This window comes from Cnephaeus nilssonii, assembly GCF_951640355.1.
Source record: "Cnephaeus nilssonii genome assembly, chromosome: 21".
Lineage (NCBI taxonomy): Eukaryota > Metazoa > Chordata > Mammalia > Chiroptera > Vespertilionidae > Cnephaeus > Cnephaeus nilssonii.
Window position 1 is genome coordinate 16,913,389 of NC_137092.1, and position 17,072 is coordinate 16,930,460.

At 39.5% G+C, this 17,072-nt stretch overlaps 1 protein-coding gene across 8 annotated transcripts in view; it reads left to right on the forward strand.

Annotated features, from left to right (window-relative positions):
- Positions 1-17,072, forward strand: part of FIRRM (FIGNL1 interacting regulator of recombination and mitosis) — a 49,703-nt gene that overhangs the window by 18,704 nt on the left and 13,927 nt on the right. For all 8 annotated transcript variants that reach the window (XR_013812905.1, XR_013812906.1, XM_079760510.1 and 5 more), the window contains 8 exons: positions 3,790-3,870; positions 11,116-11,180; positions 12,148-12,296; positions 13,197-13,326; positions 14,367-14,553; positions 15,390-15,472; positions 15,798-15,849; positions 16,842-16,931. Coding sequence is in view for 6 of the 8 variants with exons in the window: in XM_079760510.1 (XP_079616636.1) it covers positions 3,790-3,870; positions 11,116-11,180; positions 12,148-12,296; positions 13,197-13,326; positions 14,367-14,553; positions 15,390-15,472; positions 15,798-15,849; positions 16,842-16,931 (837 nt within the window). In the remaining 2 variants the exon portion in view is untranslated. The remainder of the gene's footprint in view (positions 1-3,789; positions 3,871-11,115; positions 11,181-12,147; positions 12,297-13,196; positions 13,327-14,366; positions 14,554-15,389; positions 15,473-15,797; positions 15,850-16,841; positions 16,932-17,072) is intronic.

A 17,072-nucleotide genomic window follows, 5' to 3' on the forward strand; every position in this document is an offset into this window, starting at 1 on the left:
CATTTTGGGGGACGTTGTTCATTTCATAATAGCCACTAAAATTGACAAGATACTCATTCTCTATTAAGTCTTGAATTCGTTTTCAAAATGAGAATATTGTGTTAGACTTTTTAGCATGGTCTTTTTTTTTCTTTTGCTCCCTCTTATCTCTAGCATATAGCCTTTTATCCACCAATGATTTAGTTTTTCTATAAAGGTAGGGAAATTTATTTGTAAGGCTCTTTTTAAAAATATATGTTTTTATTGATTTTAGAGAGAGGAAGGGAAAGGGATAAAGATATAGGAAATTGGTGAGAGAGAAACATCGATTGGTTGCCTCCTGTATGCCCCATAATGGGGATTGAGCTGGCAACCTGGGCATGTGCCCCGACTGGGAATTGAATTGGTGACCTCTTGGTTCCTTGTGTTTGTGCTCAACCACTGAGCCACACCAGCCACGCTATAAGCTTCTTTGATACAAATTTAATTTTCCTCTGTAATTGGCTACTTAAAAAAAATACATATTTTTATTGATTTCAGAGAGGAAGGGAGAGGGAGAGAGAGATAGAAACGTCAGTGATGACAGAGAACCTTCGATTGGCTGCCTTCTGCACACCCTATACTAGAGATCGAGCCTGCAACCCAGGCATGTGCCCTGACTGGTAATTGAACTATGACCTCCACCTTCATAGGTCGATGCCTAATCATGGAGCCATGCTGGCTGAGCTGTAATTCCTACTTTTACTTTACATTGCTTATAGAAATTTGTATTCTGAAAAGAAACATATTTTATATTTATTGCCTACACTTATATCTATTGCCTGCTGCATTTAGTCAGTATTTTTAAAAAATATATATTTTATTGTTTTTTTACAGAGAGGAAGAGAGAGGGATAGAGAGTTAGAAACATTGATGAGAGAGAAACATTGATCAACTGCCTCCTGCACACGCCCTACTGGGGATGTGTCCGCAACCAAGGTACATGCCCTTGACCAGAATCGAACCTGGGACCTTTCAGTTCGCATGCCGACGCTCTATCCACTGAGCCAAACTGGTTTCGGCTAGTCAGTATTTTTCTTGTTTAATTTAAAGAAAGGAAGCATTGGTACTCAATATTTTGAAACATTGGATAATGATCTTCCTTGCTTATGTCCCAGCCCCTTCTTTGTTGGCATTGGGGTGCAAACTTTCTGTTCTGAATAGTTCAGAAAATCAAGATGGGACAGGGTTTACATTATACATTTGCTTTTTGAAAATATCAAAATAAAAACTCTGGCTTTAATTAGTATGTTATGTGGTAATGAAGTAAAACTAGTCTTCTACCAAATCTTAAACAATTTCCCTTTAAATGTGAAAGGAAAATTTAAGGTAGGCAAACATAAGTTGTGTGTCACCATTCATTCACTTATTGAATATTTCCAGAGTGCTTGTTCTGTGCTAGAAACTAGGCGCTAAGTTAGTCACATTTTCTGCCATCAATAACTTATACTGTAATCTAGCTCAGGAGACAAATAAGCAGGTAATTACAGAATAGGGTGATCTGTGAAGACCTGGGGGTTGGTTCATGGTGGTAAAGATAGAAACCCAGTCATTAAGTCAGGGAGTTTTCTTGTGCTATGACATCGAAGCTGAATAAAATTTCTTATTCTATATAATAAAAGGCTAATATGCAAATAGACCGAACGGTGGAACGAATAGTCATTATGACGCGCACTGACCATCAGGGGGCAGACGTTCAATGCAGGAGCTGCCCCCTGGTGGTCAGTGTGCTCCCACAGGGGGATTGCTGCTCAGCCAGAAGCTGGGCTCACGGCTGGCAAGCGCAGCGGCAGTGGCGGGAGCCTCCTGCCTCTGCAGCCGCTCTAAGGATGTCCAACTGTCGGTTGGACATCCCCCGAGGGCTCCTGGACTGCGAGAGGGCGCAGACTGGGCTGAGGGACCCCGCCCTTCCCCCGAGTGCACGAATTTTGTGCACTGGGCCTCTAGTTGAGTATATTAGAAGGTCAGTGTAGGTTCATTTTTAATCCCTTTGTTTATTTCCATAGCACTGTAAGTGTTCAGATTTGTAATGATCAAAGAACGATGAATATTCATCTCACCTATTTCTGCTGAGGAAAACTTACTATTTAAAATATTTTTAATATAGGTCAGAATGAAGGGTCATGTCTAATTAGTGGGTTATTCAATTCCATTATGACTGATTTAATTTAGGTTTTGTTATATTGTTGGAAAGAAATCGAACATAGTTGATTAACATTAAAGTTAAGATATTTTAGCCCTGGCTGGTTTGGCTCAGTGGATAGAGTGTTGGCCTGTGGACTGAAGAGTCCTGGGTTCGATTCCCGTCAGGGGCACGTGCCCTGGTTGTACGCTCGATCCCCAGTGGGGAGTGTGCAAGAGGCAGCCAATCAATAATTCTCTCACATCATTGATGTTTCTATCTCTCTCTCTCCCCTCTCCCTTCCTTTCTGAAATCAATAAAAATATATTAAAAAAGATATTTTATTTCATAAATTATTCTCAAAATCAAAGACAATAATGTATCTATTTGACATAATTTTATGGTACAAATTTAAAGTTCTGTGGATTATAATGTGTATTACACATTTGGGTAACATAACCAATATTTATTGAGCTAAATTGTCTAAGTGTTAGATACTAAACTTTACAGTAACCTTAGTATAAGCCACATTGCAACCCCACAGAGGTTAAATAATGTTCCCTCGAACATGTATTAGTTGGGGAGGTGGGGACAGGATTTCAATCAAGGCAGGATGACTCCATAGTCTCCTAACCGCCCTTTATACACATAGTGATTGTGGAGTTACCCATCATTCAAACAGCTTACCAGTGTAATACACACTCAAAACCCTCATGTGTTACACAGGTACCTAACATGGAAAGTGAAATGCTACTTTCCTGTGCTAGAGAGAACACAGATAAGGTTTCAATTTATTTTTGAGGGGTTAGGGAATAAGTATTAATAGCATACATTTAAAAAATAATGGGATATTATACATAGTGTTTTGCTTACTGTGTCATGAAGGTATTCTTTTTTTTTAAAAAAATATTTTTATTGATTTCAGAGAGGAAGGGAAAGGGGAAGAGAGAGAGAAACATCAATAATGAGAGTCATTGATTGGCTGCCTCCTGCATGCCCCCTACTGGGGATTGAGCCTGCAACCTGGGCATATGCCCTTGACCAGAATCAAACCTGGGACTCTTCAGTCTGCAGGCTGAAGCTCTGTCCACTTAGCCAAACCAGCTAGGGCTGATTCTTTTTTGTTAATCCTCACCTGAGGATATATTTTTCATTGATTTTTAGAGAGTGGGAGGGATGGGGGGGAGAGAGAGAGAGAAACATTGATGTGAGAGACGCATTAATTGGTTGCCTCCTGCACTTACCCCAATAGGACCTGGGATGTAACCTGCAACCCAGGTCTGTGCCCTTGATTGGGAATCCAACCAGAGACTCTGGTGGGTGGGTCAGTGCTCTAACCACTGGGAACACTGGCCAGGGCTACCTTATTCTTTTTAATAACTCTGTGCTATTAGAGTTTATATGCATACCTTGACTTTATTTAACCATTCTCCAGTTAAGGCATACTTGGTTCATATAAGTTTTCACTAGATAAAAAATGTTGCATTGCATACCTTTGCTAGTATTCCTATAGGAATTATGTTTTCTTGAAAAATGTTTTCATTCTAAGTATTTATTAAGGGACCTTTTCAGAAAAAATTCTCATTTACAGGTTAAGCTAATTCCATATTCTATTCTTATATGCTTTCTTATTTCCTTTTTCGAAACAGGATACTGCTGACAACAGGTTATTTCAGAAAACACTCAAATTGTGTCGTTTCCTTGCCAACTCTCTTCTACACTATATTAAGGTAAGGCTTATTTTTTCTAATAAATTATAAGTTAGCATATTTTTATCATTCCTGTCAAGAGCAATCTTATTTTGTCAAGAGTATATTTTTTGGGTTTTTGTTTATTTAGTATCGTTAATTGTGAAATATTGAGCATCTGTGAAATTATTTAAGTGGCCACCATCATTGTTCTTCAATTATCTGAAAAATTATCCTCCTATATAATAAAGAGGTAATATGCAAATTGACCCTCACGCCCTCACAAGATGGCTGCCCACAACTAGGCCGGCAGGGGGGTTAGTGAGGGATGACCAAATGACTGAACAAGCAGGCTGCGTGGGGTGACCAGGCCGGCAGGGGGTTTAGTGAAGGATAACCAAACGACTGAATAAGCAGGCTGCGTGGGGCGACCAGGCCAGCAGGGGGGTTAATGAGGGATGACCAAACAACTGAACAGCAGGCTGTGTGGGGTGATCAGGCTGGCAGGGGTTCAGTTGGGGGCAACCAGGCCAGTAGGGGGGGCAGTTGGGGGAGATTAGGATGGCAGGGGGCGCAGTGAGGGGCAACTAGGTCGACAGGGGGGCAGTTGGGGGTGACCAGGCTGGTGGGAGGGGGCAGTTGGGGGCGACCAGGCCAGCAGAAGGGGGCAGTAAGGGGTGACCAGGACGGCAGGGGGGGCAGTTAGGAGTGACCAGGCTGGCAGGGAGGGGGCAGTTGGGGGCGACCTGGCTGGCAGCAGGGGGGCAGTTAGGGGCAATCAGGCCGGCGGGGGAAGCAGTTAAGGGTGACCAGGCAGGCAGGCAGGTGAGCGATTAGGAGCCAGCGGTCCAGGATTGTGAGAGGGATGTCAGACTGCCGGTTCCAGGATCGGGCCTAAACCGGCAGTCGGACATCCCCCAAGGGGTCCCCAATTGGAGATGGTGCAGACTGGGCTGAGAGAAGCCCCCCTCATGCACGAATTTTATGCACCGGGCCTCTAGTTTAATATAAACATAAATAAAATTATTTCTGTAATCTCAAATCAATTTTCAGAAAATAATTCAGTTTGTCTTCAAATATGGTTTATATGTTGTTTCTACCATACTTCTAAAATTAGGTTTTTAGAGTTTAAATGTTCATATCTTTAAAACTGTATAATAATTTTAAGAAGACCTGCATATTTTGGGAGTCATCAGGAGAGCAGTGATAGTTGAAGATATGTGGATAGAATAGAGTAGTTGTCCAGGGAGATTATTTGTTTGGAGAGATGAGCAGGGAGTGCTTACGGCAGCCAGTTAAAGAAATATCATTAGTAGTAGATATTAGTGATTAAAATAAACAGAGATTAGGGATACAACATAGTGATTAGACATTTATGTAACTTATGAAGTGATCACCCTGATAAGTGTAGCCCCCATCTGCTGCCATACTAGCTATCCTTAGCTAGTATGCTATACTTTGTATCCCCAAGACTACTTTTGTAAGTGCCAGTCACCAACCTCGCTCCCCTCTGACAATCATCAAAATGTTCTTGGTATCTGTGAGTTTTTTTCTATTTTGTTTTTCTATGTTTTTTTTTTAAATTTTGTTTTTATTCCACATATAAGTGAATTCATATGGTATTTGTCTTTTTCTGACTCATTTTACTTAGCATAATACCCTCTAAGTCATCCATGTTGTCACAAATGGCAAGATCTCATTCATTTTTGTGGCTGAGTAATAGTCCATTGTATATATGCACCATAGTTTTTTATGCATTCGTATATTGATGGATACTTAGACTGCTTCCATATTTTGGCTATTGTAAATAGTGCTTCAATGAACATGGGTGCATATGTCTTTTTGAATTCACATACTGGGTTTCTTTGGATAAATACCCAGCCATTGAATTCCTGGGTCATCTGGTAGTTCTATTTGTAATTTTTCGAGGGACTGCCATACTGTTTTCCATAGTAGCTTCATCAGTTTATAATTCTAACAGTGCACAAGGTTTCCCTTTTCTACATGTTCTCGCCAACACTTGTTTATTGATTTATTGATGATAGCCTTTTTAATTTGCATTTCCCTGGTGATTAGTGATGTTGAGCATTTTTTCATATGTCTGTTGGTCATCTGTACTCTTGGGATTTGAAATGTCTATTCAGGTTCTCTGCCCATTTTTTAATTGGATTTTTGGTGTTAAGTTATATAAGTTATTATATATTTTGGATATTAATCTCTTATTGGAAGTGTCATTAGCAAATATCCTGTCCTCTTCAGTAGGTTGTTTTTTGTTTTGTTGTTATGGTTTCCTTCACTGGGCAAAACTTTCTTAGTTTATGTAATCCCATTTGTTTATTTTTTTCATTTCCTTTGCCCAAGGAGACATATCCATAAAATATTGCTAAGAATGATGTCAGAGAGTTTAATGCTTATGTTTGCTTATAGGAGTTTTATGATTTCAGGTCTTACATGTAAGTGTTCAATCCATTTTGAGTTTATTTTTGTGTAGTGTAAGAAAGTGTTCTAGTTTTATTTATTTTTTCCTGTGTCTGTCCAGTTTTCCCAGTTTTCTTATTGAAGCGATTGTCTTTATCCCTTTGTATATTGTTTCCTCCTTTGTCATAGTTTAATTGACCATATATGCACCACTTTATTCTTGGGCTCTATATTCTGTTCCATTTAACTGTGTGTTTTTATGCCAGTACCTTGCTGTGTTGGTTACTGTAGCTTTGTAATGAAGTTGCACGATACCTCCAACTTTGTTTTTCTTTCTCAAGATTGCTTTGGCTATTCATGATATTTTGTGGTTACATATGATTATTTGTTCTAGTTGTGTGAAAAATGCCATTAGTATTGTGATAGGGATTGTAGTGGATCTGTAGATTGCTTTGGGTTGTATGGATATTTTACAAATGTTAATTTTTGCTATGCATGAGCATGGTATATGCTTCTGTTTATTTGTATCTTCTTCAGTTTCTTCCTTTAATGCCTTACAGTTTTGAGTACAGGTCTTTTATCTCTTTGGTTAAATTTGTTTCTAGGTATTTTTATTTTATTTTTTGCATTTTAGTTTCTTTATTGATTAAGGTATTACGTATGTGTCCTCATCCCCCCATTACCTTCCCAACTTCATGCCCTCACCCCCCTGTTGTCTGTGTCCATTGGTTAGGCTTATATGCATGCATACAAGTCCTTTGGTTGATCTCTCCCCCTTCCCCCACCCTTCCCTACCTTCCCTCTGAGGTTTGATGGTCTGATTGATGCTTCCCTGTCTCTGGATCTGTTTTTGTGCATCACTTTATGTTGTTCATTATTTCCCATAGATGTGTGAGATCATGTGATATTTATCTTTCTCTGACTGACTTATTTCACTTAGCATAATGCTCTCCAGTTCCATCCATGCTGCTGCAAATGGTAGGGATTCCTTCTTTTTTACCGCAGCGTAGTATTCCATTGTGTAGATGTACCACAGTTTTTTTATCCACTCATCTGCTGATGGGCACTTAGGCTGTTTCCAAATCTTAGCTATTGTAAATTGTGCTGCTATGAACATAGGGGTGCATATATCCTTCGGATTGGTATTTCTAGCTTCTTGGGATATATTCCTAGAAGTGGGATCACTGGGTCAAATGGGAGGTATTTTATTTTTTGTAATGCAACTATAAATAGGATGTTTTCTTAAATTACTCTTCCTGATAGTTTGTTTTTGGTATATAAAAATGCAACCAATTTCTGAATGTTAATTTTGTATCTGTTACTTTACTGAATTTATTTACAAGTTTTAATTTTTTTTTGGTGGAATTTTTAGAGTTCTCTATAGTATTCTGTCATCTGCAAATAATGCTAGTTTTACCTTTTCCTTTCCAATTTGAATGACTTGTGTCTTTTTTCTTGTCTAATTGCTGTGGCTGAGATTTCCAATACTACAGGGTTGGGCAAAAGTAGGTTTACAGTTGTTTGTACTGGTATGGAAAAATAATACAATAATTAAGAAATAATGCAAGAATAAACGATTTCACATAGTCACAACTGTAAACCTATTTTTGCTCCATCCTATCTATATCATAAAAGGCCTGTGGTCATTATGCCGACAACAATCAAGGCTCATCTACAACAGGAGGGCACACACAACCTATATAAGGGACACCCAGGGAAACTGTGCCACTGAGCCCCTCAGGACACCTACTATACTGGTACAAGGCCACCCTACCAAGACTTGGAGATGTAGCAGCTCTACCTAATACATAGAAACAAACACAGAGAGGCAGTCAAAATGAGGAGACAAACATATCCCAAATGAAAGAGCCAGACAAAATCCAGGAGAAGAACTAAATGAAATGGAGATAAGCAACCTATCTCCGTTCAAATGCAACATTCATTATAAAAATGCTAAATGAACTCAGGGGAAAAACCGATGAAATCAGTGAGAATTAACACAAAAGATAGAAACCATAAAAAAACATTCCGAAATGAATACAATAACTGAAATGAAGAATACATTAGAGTGAATCAACAGTAGACTAGACAAAGCAGAAAATCAAATCAGAGATCTGGAAGACAATGCAGTCTTCCAAATACCCAATCAGAACAGCACAAAGAAAAAATAATTATAAAAAATGAGGATAGTTTAAGGGAACACTGAGACAATATCAAACACAGGAACATTTGCACCATAGGAATACCAGGCGAAGAGAGACAGCAAGGAATTGAAAACCTATTTGAAAAAAATAATAACTGAAAAAAGTTCCCAACCTGCTGAAGGAAATAGACACACAAGTCCAGGAAGCACATGTAAAATTATATATAATTAACAAGAAGAAAACATAAACACAAACACATGGAGGCTAAATATTACATGCTACTACAAAATGAATGGGTTAACAAGAGATCAACAAAGAAACCAAAAAAATACCTTGAGACAGATGAAAATAGCAATTCTAAGGGGGAAATTCATAACAATATAGGCCTATGTCAACAAACAGAAAAAATCCCAAATAAACATTCTAACCTTAGACCTAAAAGAACTAGAAAAGAGCAAACCCTAAAGTGAGTAGAAAGAAGGAAATAATAAAGATCAGAACAGAAAATAAACAAAATAAACTCTAAGAAAACAAAATGGATCGATGATACCAAGAGCTGGTTCTCTGAAAAGATAAACAAATTTGATAAACCTTTAACCAGACTCATCAATTAAGAAAAGAGAGGGCCCAAATAAATAAAATTAGAAATAAAAGAGAAGTGACAACTGACCTCAGAAATACAAAGCATTAATAAGAAAACACTACGAACAATTATATGCCCACAAATTAAACAACCTGGAAGAAATGGATAAATTTCTAGATACGTAGAAAGGCTGAACCAGGAAGAAATGGAAAATCTGAACAGACTAATAACTGCTAACAAAATCAAATCAGTAATAAAAATACTCTCAAAAAACAAAGCTGTGGGCCAGATGTCTTCACAGGTGAATTTTACCAAACATTCAAAAAAGAATTAATACTTATCCTTCTCAAAATATTCCAAAAAATTGAAGAGGAAGGAAGGTTCACAAATTCATTTTACATGGCCAGCATTACCCTGATACCAAAACCAGATAAAGACACTACAAAAAAAAGAAAATAGGCCAATACCCCTGAAGAACATAGATGCAAAAATTCTCACCAAAAAATTAGCAAATCAAATTTACTGATACACCAAAAAGATTACTAGTATACATCATGATCACATGGGCTTTATTCCTAGGATGCATGGCAGTGTGTGGAATTGACCTTCAGTCTGACTGCTGTGACTAACAGGCTGTTGTGCAGGGGCTGACTCCACGGATCAGCAGTTGCTTTAGTTGCACTAGAGCCAATAGTATAGTTTGCTCTTCGGTGTCATTTGTGGAGCTGGTTAGGTGATGCTCTGGTGAGGTCTGAAGCTGGCCAACAGGTGAGTTCGTTTTGGAGTCTCCTGGGAGCGTTCCAGTGCAGGTCATGGTCAATCAGAATCTGTTCCTGGGCGTGGGCCATCTAGTAGGAGCTACAAAGTGATCTGCTGTTGGTTGCCATCAATGCTGGGCCTGGAACCCTTTGGTGGGCAGTAAGATGTGAGCTGAAGCCAGCTGCCATTTTGTGCCAGGTTTATGGCCGATTATTTGAGCTCACCTTCCAAACCAAGGTTGGCCACTGCTTTTGCTAGGCTTAGGGCTATCTGATGGGAGTCACAATGGAAGTCGTTGGAGTAGCGAGGCGGAGGTATAGGGCACACTGAGGCCAGTGCTGCTTTTTTGGGGGTTTGTGAGATTTTGGGAATATGTACAGCACAAACTGAAGCAGGCTGCTTGTGTGGAGGAGCCACTGGAAGAGGTTCCGCAGGGTTTGGGAGGTGGGTAAGGCTGAGAACGGGAACAGTGTTAACCAGGTTAACGTAGATGGCACTCAGGGTGTGACAAAAGTTGTGACTGTGCAAAACACAGTTCATTCTTGCATTATTATTTATGAACTAGAGGCCCGGTGCACAAATTTTGTGCACGGGGATGGGGACGGTGTCCCTCAGTTTGGCCTGCACCCTCTCCAATCAGGGACCCCTCGGACATCCCTCTCACAATCTAGGACTGCTGGCTCCTAACCGATCACCTGCCTGCCTGCTTGATCGCCCCTAACTGCTTACTGGGGGGCCATTTGCCTACCTGATTGCCCCTAACCACTTGCCTGCCTACCTGATCACCCCTAACCACTGGCCTGCCTACCTGATCGCCCCTAACCACTTGCCTGCCTATCTGATCACCCCTAACCACTTGCCTGCCTACCTGATCACCCCTAACCACTTGCCTGCCTACCTGATCACCCCTAACCACTGGTCTGCCTACCTGGTCACCCCTAATCACTCTGCTTGCCTGACTGATCTCCCTAACTGCTTGCTTGGGGGTGTAGCTAGCCCAGCAAGGGGCCATTTGCCTACCTGATTGCCCCTAACTGCTGGCCTGCCTACCTAATCACCCCTAACCATTCTGCCGGCCTGCCTGATCTCCATTAACCGCTTGCTGGGGGGCGGGGCCAGCACAGTGAGGGGCTGTGGTGGTTCTGGTCTAATGGTCATTATGGCTGTGATGCCGTTAAGGTCTCTGGCCTTTTATAATATAGGATGTTATTTTCCATATAAACAACCTTACACATACTTTTGCTCCCCCCCCCCCCCCCCCCCCGCCTTCACTACACTATTGTCTGTGCAGGATATTATTTTATATTTTGCATGTCCTTGTGAGAGAGGTGTATTAGAAAGGTACGTTGTATATAAAGAATGAATATAGTTGTTTTATTTTAGGAATTTCTTCCTTTCCTCTCTGATTCTTGCTGTACATTGCACCAGCTTTATCTGCAGATACACAGGTAAGAAGAATGCCATGTAATTATTAAAATGTAACAATGCCATTTGAACCAGCCAAAGATTAAGTATATATCATTTTAAAATAAAACATCAGAGTCATTTTTCTTAATGTTTAGTAAATCTTTATCTGCTTGCTTAAAATAATTGGAGATAACAGCTTTTAAAAAAATAGATTCCATGTGGGTTTTGCATATCTTTATATTCTTAACTAGTGTGTTGAATAACTAGTGTGTTCATACCAAGTGGTGCATAATTAAAATAACGTGGCAAAAAATACTGAATACATATCTTCAGTTTAGTTATTGTAAAGCTCTTGCTCCTAAGAAACTGAGCATTAATTCATAGTATATTCAGCATTCCATCTATTTTATTTATTTAAAATATATTTTATTGATTTTTTACAGAGAGGAAGGGAGAGGGATAGAGTTAGAAACATCGATGAGAGAGAAACATTGATCAGCTGCCTCCTGCACACCCTCTACTGGGGATGTGCCCGCAACCAAGGTACATGCCCTTGACCGGAATCGAACCTGGGACCCTTCAGTCTGCAGGCCACTGAGCCAAACCGGTTAGGGCACATTCCATCTATTTTAAAACAATGTTTAATAGAAGTGTTTATGCCAGAATTTATCAGAAATTTTTTTTACATATAATGTTTTTATTGGTTATTTAAATTCATATTTTTGCAGTATTTTTAAAAGACATTATTGTCAAAATGGGTATTAAAATGAATTAAAACAATCCAAAGATTTCACTAAGATTCTAAATTTCTTGTTAGAGTCTTGTTATTTAGTTCTGAGGTTCTTCATAGTTATGGTGTCATTTCCGTAGTCTCAATTTTGTTTAATAAAACGCATGCTACTTATATTTTATGTATTCTCACTGCTAGAAGAACATCAGTTTGCAGTATTTACCTCTTGCTAAAATTAGAAGGTAGCTGTTAATAACATTGTTTTCCTCCCTTTCCAGCAAGTTTCCTCCCAGCCTGTATGCTTCCAGGATTTCTCAAGCCCAGCAGGAGGAGATAGCGGGCACTTTCCTAGTTACCCTGGATCCACTCATCACTCAGCTTCTCACCTTCCAGCCTTTCATGCATGCGGTTTTGGACAGTAAATTAGGTAAAGCTTCAAAACAGAATTAATGTTAAAATGTCTCTTATTAATTACTAGAGGCCCCAAAGGTACGGTCCCTAGGTAGCCTGCGATCAGGGCCATCTTCCCTGGCTGCCGGCAGCTGGCCTGGTTCCCCGTTCGCCATCCAGGAGCCTGACGGCTGGGGGAGGGACTGAGAGGTCAGCTGTTCCTGCCCGCTCGCCGGCCCCACCCCCACTGCAGATTGCCCTCTGTGTGTAGGGCGACTGGTGGGGCAGGGGCCTTGGCCTGGCACCACCCGCATCCCCTGCCACCCACTCCTGGTCCCTGTTCGCCATTGGCAATCGAGCCTGCTGGCCAGGGAAAGGGACCAAGAGGTGGTCAGTGCACCTCATAGTGACTGGTCGAGCGGTCGTTCTGGTCGTGCCATTATGGTCTCTGGGCTTTTATTATATAGGATATCATGTTAGAGACAGCCTTCCCTTCCCTTATGTAATCATCTTTTTTTTTTTTAAATGTATTTTATTGATTTTTTACAGAGAGGAAGGGAGAGGGATAGAAAGCTAGAAACATCGATGAGAGAGAAACATCGACCAGCTGCCTCCTGCACACCCCCTACCAGGGATGTGCCCGCAACCAAGGTACATGCTCTTGACCGGAATCGAACCTGGGACCTTTCAGTCCGCAGGCCGACGCTCTATCCACTGAGCCAAATCGGTTTTGGCCCTTATGTAATCATCTTTTTAAGTTTCAAACTTTTAATTTAAAATTTCTCTTAGGTTTTTCTTCTTGGAACATATTTCTCATTTAAATAAATTATGTCTCTAATTTCTTTACATATCACATCAGGTTTCTGCTGAAAAGATGTAGAATATGTTTTTACCAATTTGTTTGTAACACAACGAATGTGTTTTTATTGCTTATAAGAGCTGCCATGCGAACTACAGTTCCCGCAGTGTCTCCTGCTGGTTGTCATCATGGATAAGCTGCCCTCTCAGCCCCTGGATGTGCAGACACTGTGGTGTACCGAGAGCCGGGTCTCAGGAGCTGCGTCCAGGTAGCAGATGCGCTGTTTCTACCTGTCATGTTATGATGGTTTAGAATGCCCTCTTGCTTGGAAAGATCTTGAAATTACGTTTTTTGTTGTGTCAGATATTCTAGTTAATAATTACCGTAGACCTCATTCATATGTTGCTACTTTATAAAAATATACATATAAAATATATGAATCTATAGACACTAAAACTATTTTAATTTTGTTCAGTGTTTTAGAAGGTATTGCCTAATAGTGTTATAAACATTGAGTGTAATGGGTTAGATGTAATGAGTAACATGAAAATGAGCTCTGATGAAGAGAATGCTAGACACTACATTACCACTTGGGAATTTTCACTTGTATTCATCCTCCTCCCTTGGGTTATTGCTCTGCTTGGATTTTTCACCCTCTTTTAGCCCATTCTTTGTACCGTTGCCTCGTCAGTTTCCCGAAAGCCCAGCTCTGAGCTCCCTGTTCTCAAAACCAAAATTCTGTACTCAAAACTAAAGCTGATTTGTCAGACTTCTCAGCTGTGGGTTGAAAGGTCATCCCATTCTGTTGCCAATTTCTACTTTTGCTCCTCATCCTTTCGCTTGTTTTCTGTCAGACCTGTTATTCATGTTTACCTTGTACTCATGCTTTTGTTGTCTTTACCTATTTATATCTTTTTGTATTTTTAATTTAAGTCCTCTACGAAGATTTCCTAAACCATTTCAATTATAAAATGCCCTCTCCCTATCTGAACTGTAATATTCTGGTTTATATATGCTATCTAGCTATTTAAAAATAAAGTTTATTCATGAATTTTGTCTTTGAATAGTTTAGTTATGTGATAAACACTTAGTCAGTGATACAAAATGTCCAGGCAAATTCTTATCCTTTAAGGACTTTCTCTAATAGTGACTGTATTTTGTTTTTATTATACATGTTCACATATTGGAAATGTATACCTCTTGAGACATTTTGCTTTGCTAAAAAAACCCATGTTATGTTATATTATTATACCTACTAATTATTAAATGTTAATAATGTTGGGTTCCATATTCTCAATTTCCCTGCAGGGTATCTCTACTCAAAGCCATTTTCTGCAGTTTTGAGCAGTGTTCTGGTGAACTCTCTCTACCTGTTCATTTACAGGGAGTGAAGGGTAAAGGGCAAGTGGAGGTTGCCGTCCCCTTGTATCAGCACGTCTGTGTTCATCTGTGCACATTTATTACTTCCTTTCATCCCTCCCTGTTTCCAGAACTGGTAAGGTTGTTACTTGTTTGGCTAAGCCGAGGTTGCTCTTTTGCATTTTTTGTTTCACTGAAATTGTGATTTATATACAGAAAAAAGTGGGAATAATTAATGCATGTTCTTTTTGACCGACGTTTTCTCAGCTTACACATTTTATCCTTTAACTCAGTTGTGTCCTAGAAAATGTAATCCTAGAGCCCAACAGTATTCAGATGTAGTATTTAGCTAAGACATTTGAAGAAACATTTTGGGTGGAAAGGTATAGCAAGACTGCAAGGAGAGGAAAAATATGTGGGTTTTATCTGCCTCAGTTTCATAAAGAAAAGAAGTAAAGAGTTGTATGCAGTATTAGGTCTCCTGTAGATCTTTGGTATAATAAAGATATTTTTTTAAGTGGAATTGGATTAGAAAAGGTGTTGAAATTCTTGGGAAAAGTTTTTAGAACTTATTTAAGTATCCGTATCATTTAAGATATTATGCAGTGGGTAGTATCAGTCATATTAAATACTGTATTTGGATGGTTAAAGGCAGAAACAAAAGTATAGGCTTATATGTTACTATGTTGTTTTAACAATGTCAGCTACTCAGAGAATTCTGGTGGATCCTAGTGATTGAGTTACCACAATTAAAATCGGTTTTGAATCCCGATAGCCCAGCACAGTGCTCGATACGGTAGATTTTATCTGCCTCAGTAGGTGCTGAAGACAGGCAGGCAGCATAGGCTCCTTCAGATTCCAGGAAATAGAGCCTTTCCCTGAGCTCTGTTGCTGTGTGTGTTGTGACGGTGTTGGCTTCATTGAGAAGTGTAACGTGAGTGGTAACTTACCCTGAACTGTGTTTCTCCTCAGGATGCCGCTCTGCTGAGTGCAGTGCTCAGTGCTAACATGATCTCCTCCTTGTTAGCGATGGACGCCTGGTGCTTCCTTGCTCGGTACAGCATACTGCTTTGTTTTTGGATTGGTTTATAGTAGTGACCGACAGTGAATTATTTTAGATTTGTACGTTTATAGAAAAGTTCTGCCTCAATAACTCTTTGGTTTCCTATCACAGCACTCAATTAGGGTTCCTTTCTCCTTTCTTTGTTTGAAGTCATAGACGACTAGTGCTTACGTGGCTTTGTATGTCGTGATAGTCCTTGATCCTGGGAATAACTGCAGTTTAGAATACTTAGTGCTTTATGGAAGTTCGTCTCCTTGCTTTTCTGGGCAATTGTATAAATAATTGTATAAAGACTCCCTCCTTCATGTACATTGCAGATATGGGACTGCTGAGCTCTGTGCGCACCATGTCACCATAGTGGCTCACCTGGTGAGTAGAATTGCAGGCCTGATGCACCCACTGCCCATGAAGTTCCTTTGGAGATATGCTAATCTGAAGAAAGGGAATATCGAACGGAGAAATACATGGCAGCTAAATTATTTTCACAGTTTGTTGATACTGTTTAGAAAGATAGACTAGAAACAGTGTAAAACTGGGGAAATGGTCTCATACTTTCAAAATTTTATCGAGTTCCATTAATTGTTCTGGGAAATAAAGACTAGGTTGAGAATTAATTTAAAATTGAATGCAAAATAGAAAATCAGGAGAGAGGAGTTTAATGTTGATGACCAAGAGTGTTCTCTTTCTCCCTCCTCCCTCCCTCCCTCCCTCCCTCTCTCTCTCTCTCTCTCTCTCTCTCTCTCTCTAATATGACTTAGACAAGCTGACTCTTGAATTGTTGTATCTCTTTTAGTCAAGAGGGACTAAATGTGATAGTGATTAATACCTTTTGGGAAAAGAAATAATGCTTTGTGGATGGGTATAAAGAGAGAATGATTTAATGATGATTTAATCTTTTCATATTGACCTTTTTTACTTTTAATTCTGAGATATTTGATACATTCCATTTAAGATGGTCATGATCTATTGGTTATTTTGTTGTTGTTTTTTTGTCCCTGGCCTTAGTGTATTATGCAAGGAATTGATTTCCAGAAAATTGAGTTTATAAAATCTTTTAATTATGGTTCCATCTTACCAGAATTATACCCACCTCTGCACTGTTGTGCTTAGATCTGAAAACATTCCATGAATTGTTTTTGATTAGGAGGTTGTCATCAAAATGATAATTCGAAACCAAGATTCCAAAGTGGTGTTTTAAACATAACGTCAAAATAGTTCTTTCATTATAAAAGTAATCTAGGTTCATGGAAAAAAAATTAAAATTACCTATAATCTTCTCTCAGAAAGAGCTACTGTTAACACTTGGCATATAAAAGCTTGTAAAAGATATGATTTTAGGCCAATCTCCTGTCTTTTCTCAGATAAAGTCCTGCCCTGGAGAATGCTATCAGCTCACCAACCTGTCAATACTACTGCGGCGTCTCCTCTTCTTCATGGCCCCACCCCACCAGGCAAGAATGTCCTCGTTGTCACCGTCTTGGAGCAACTGCTGAGGATTGGGTTCACACTCTTTTTTTAAAACTTTTCCTCCCCCCATTTGTACTATGTTTAAATGTTGGCATGATAACAAAAATTTTTTTTAATAGTCCTCA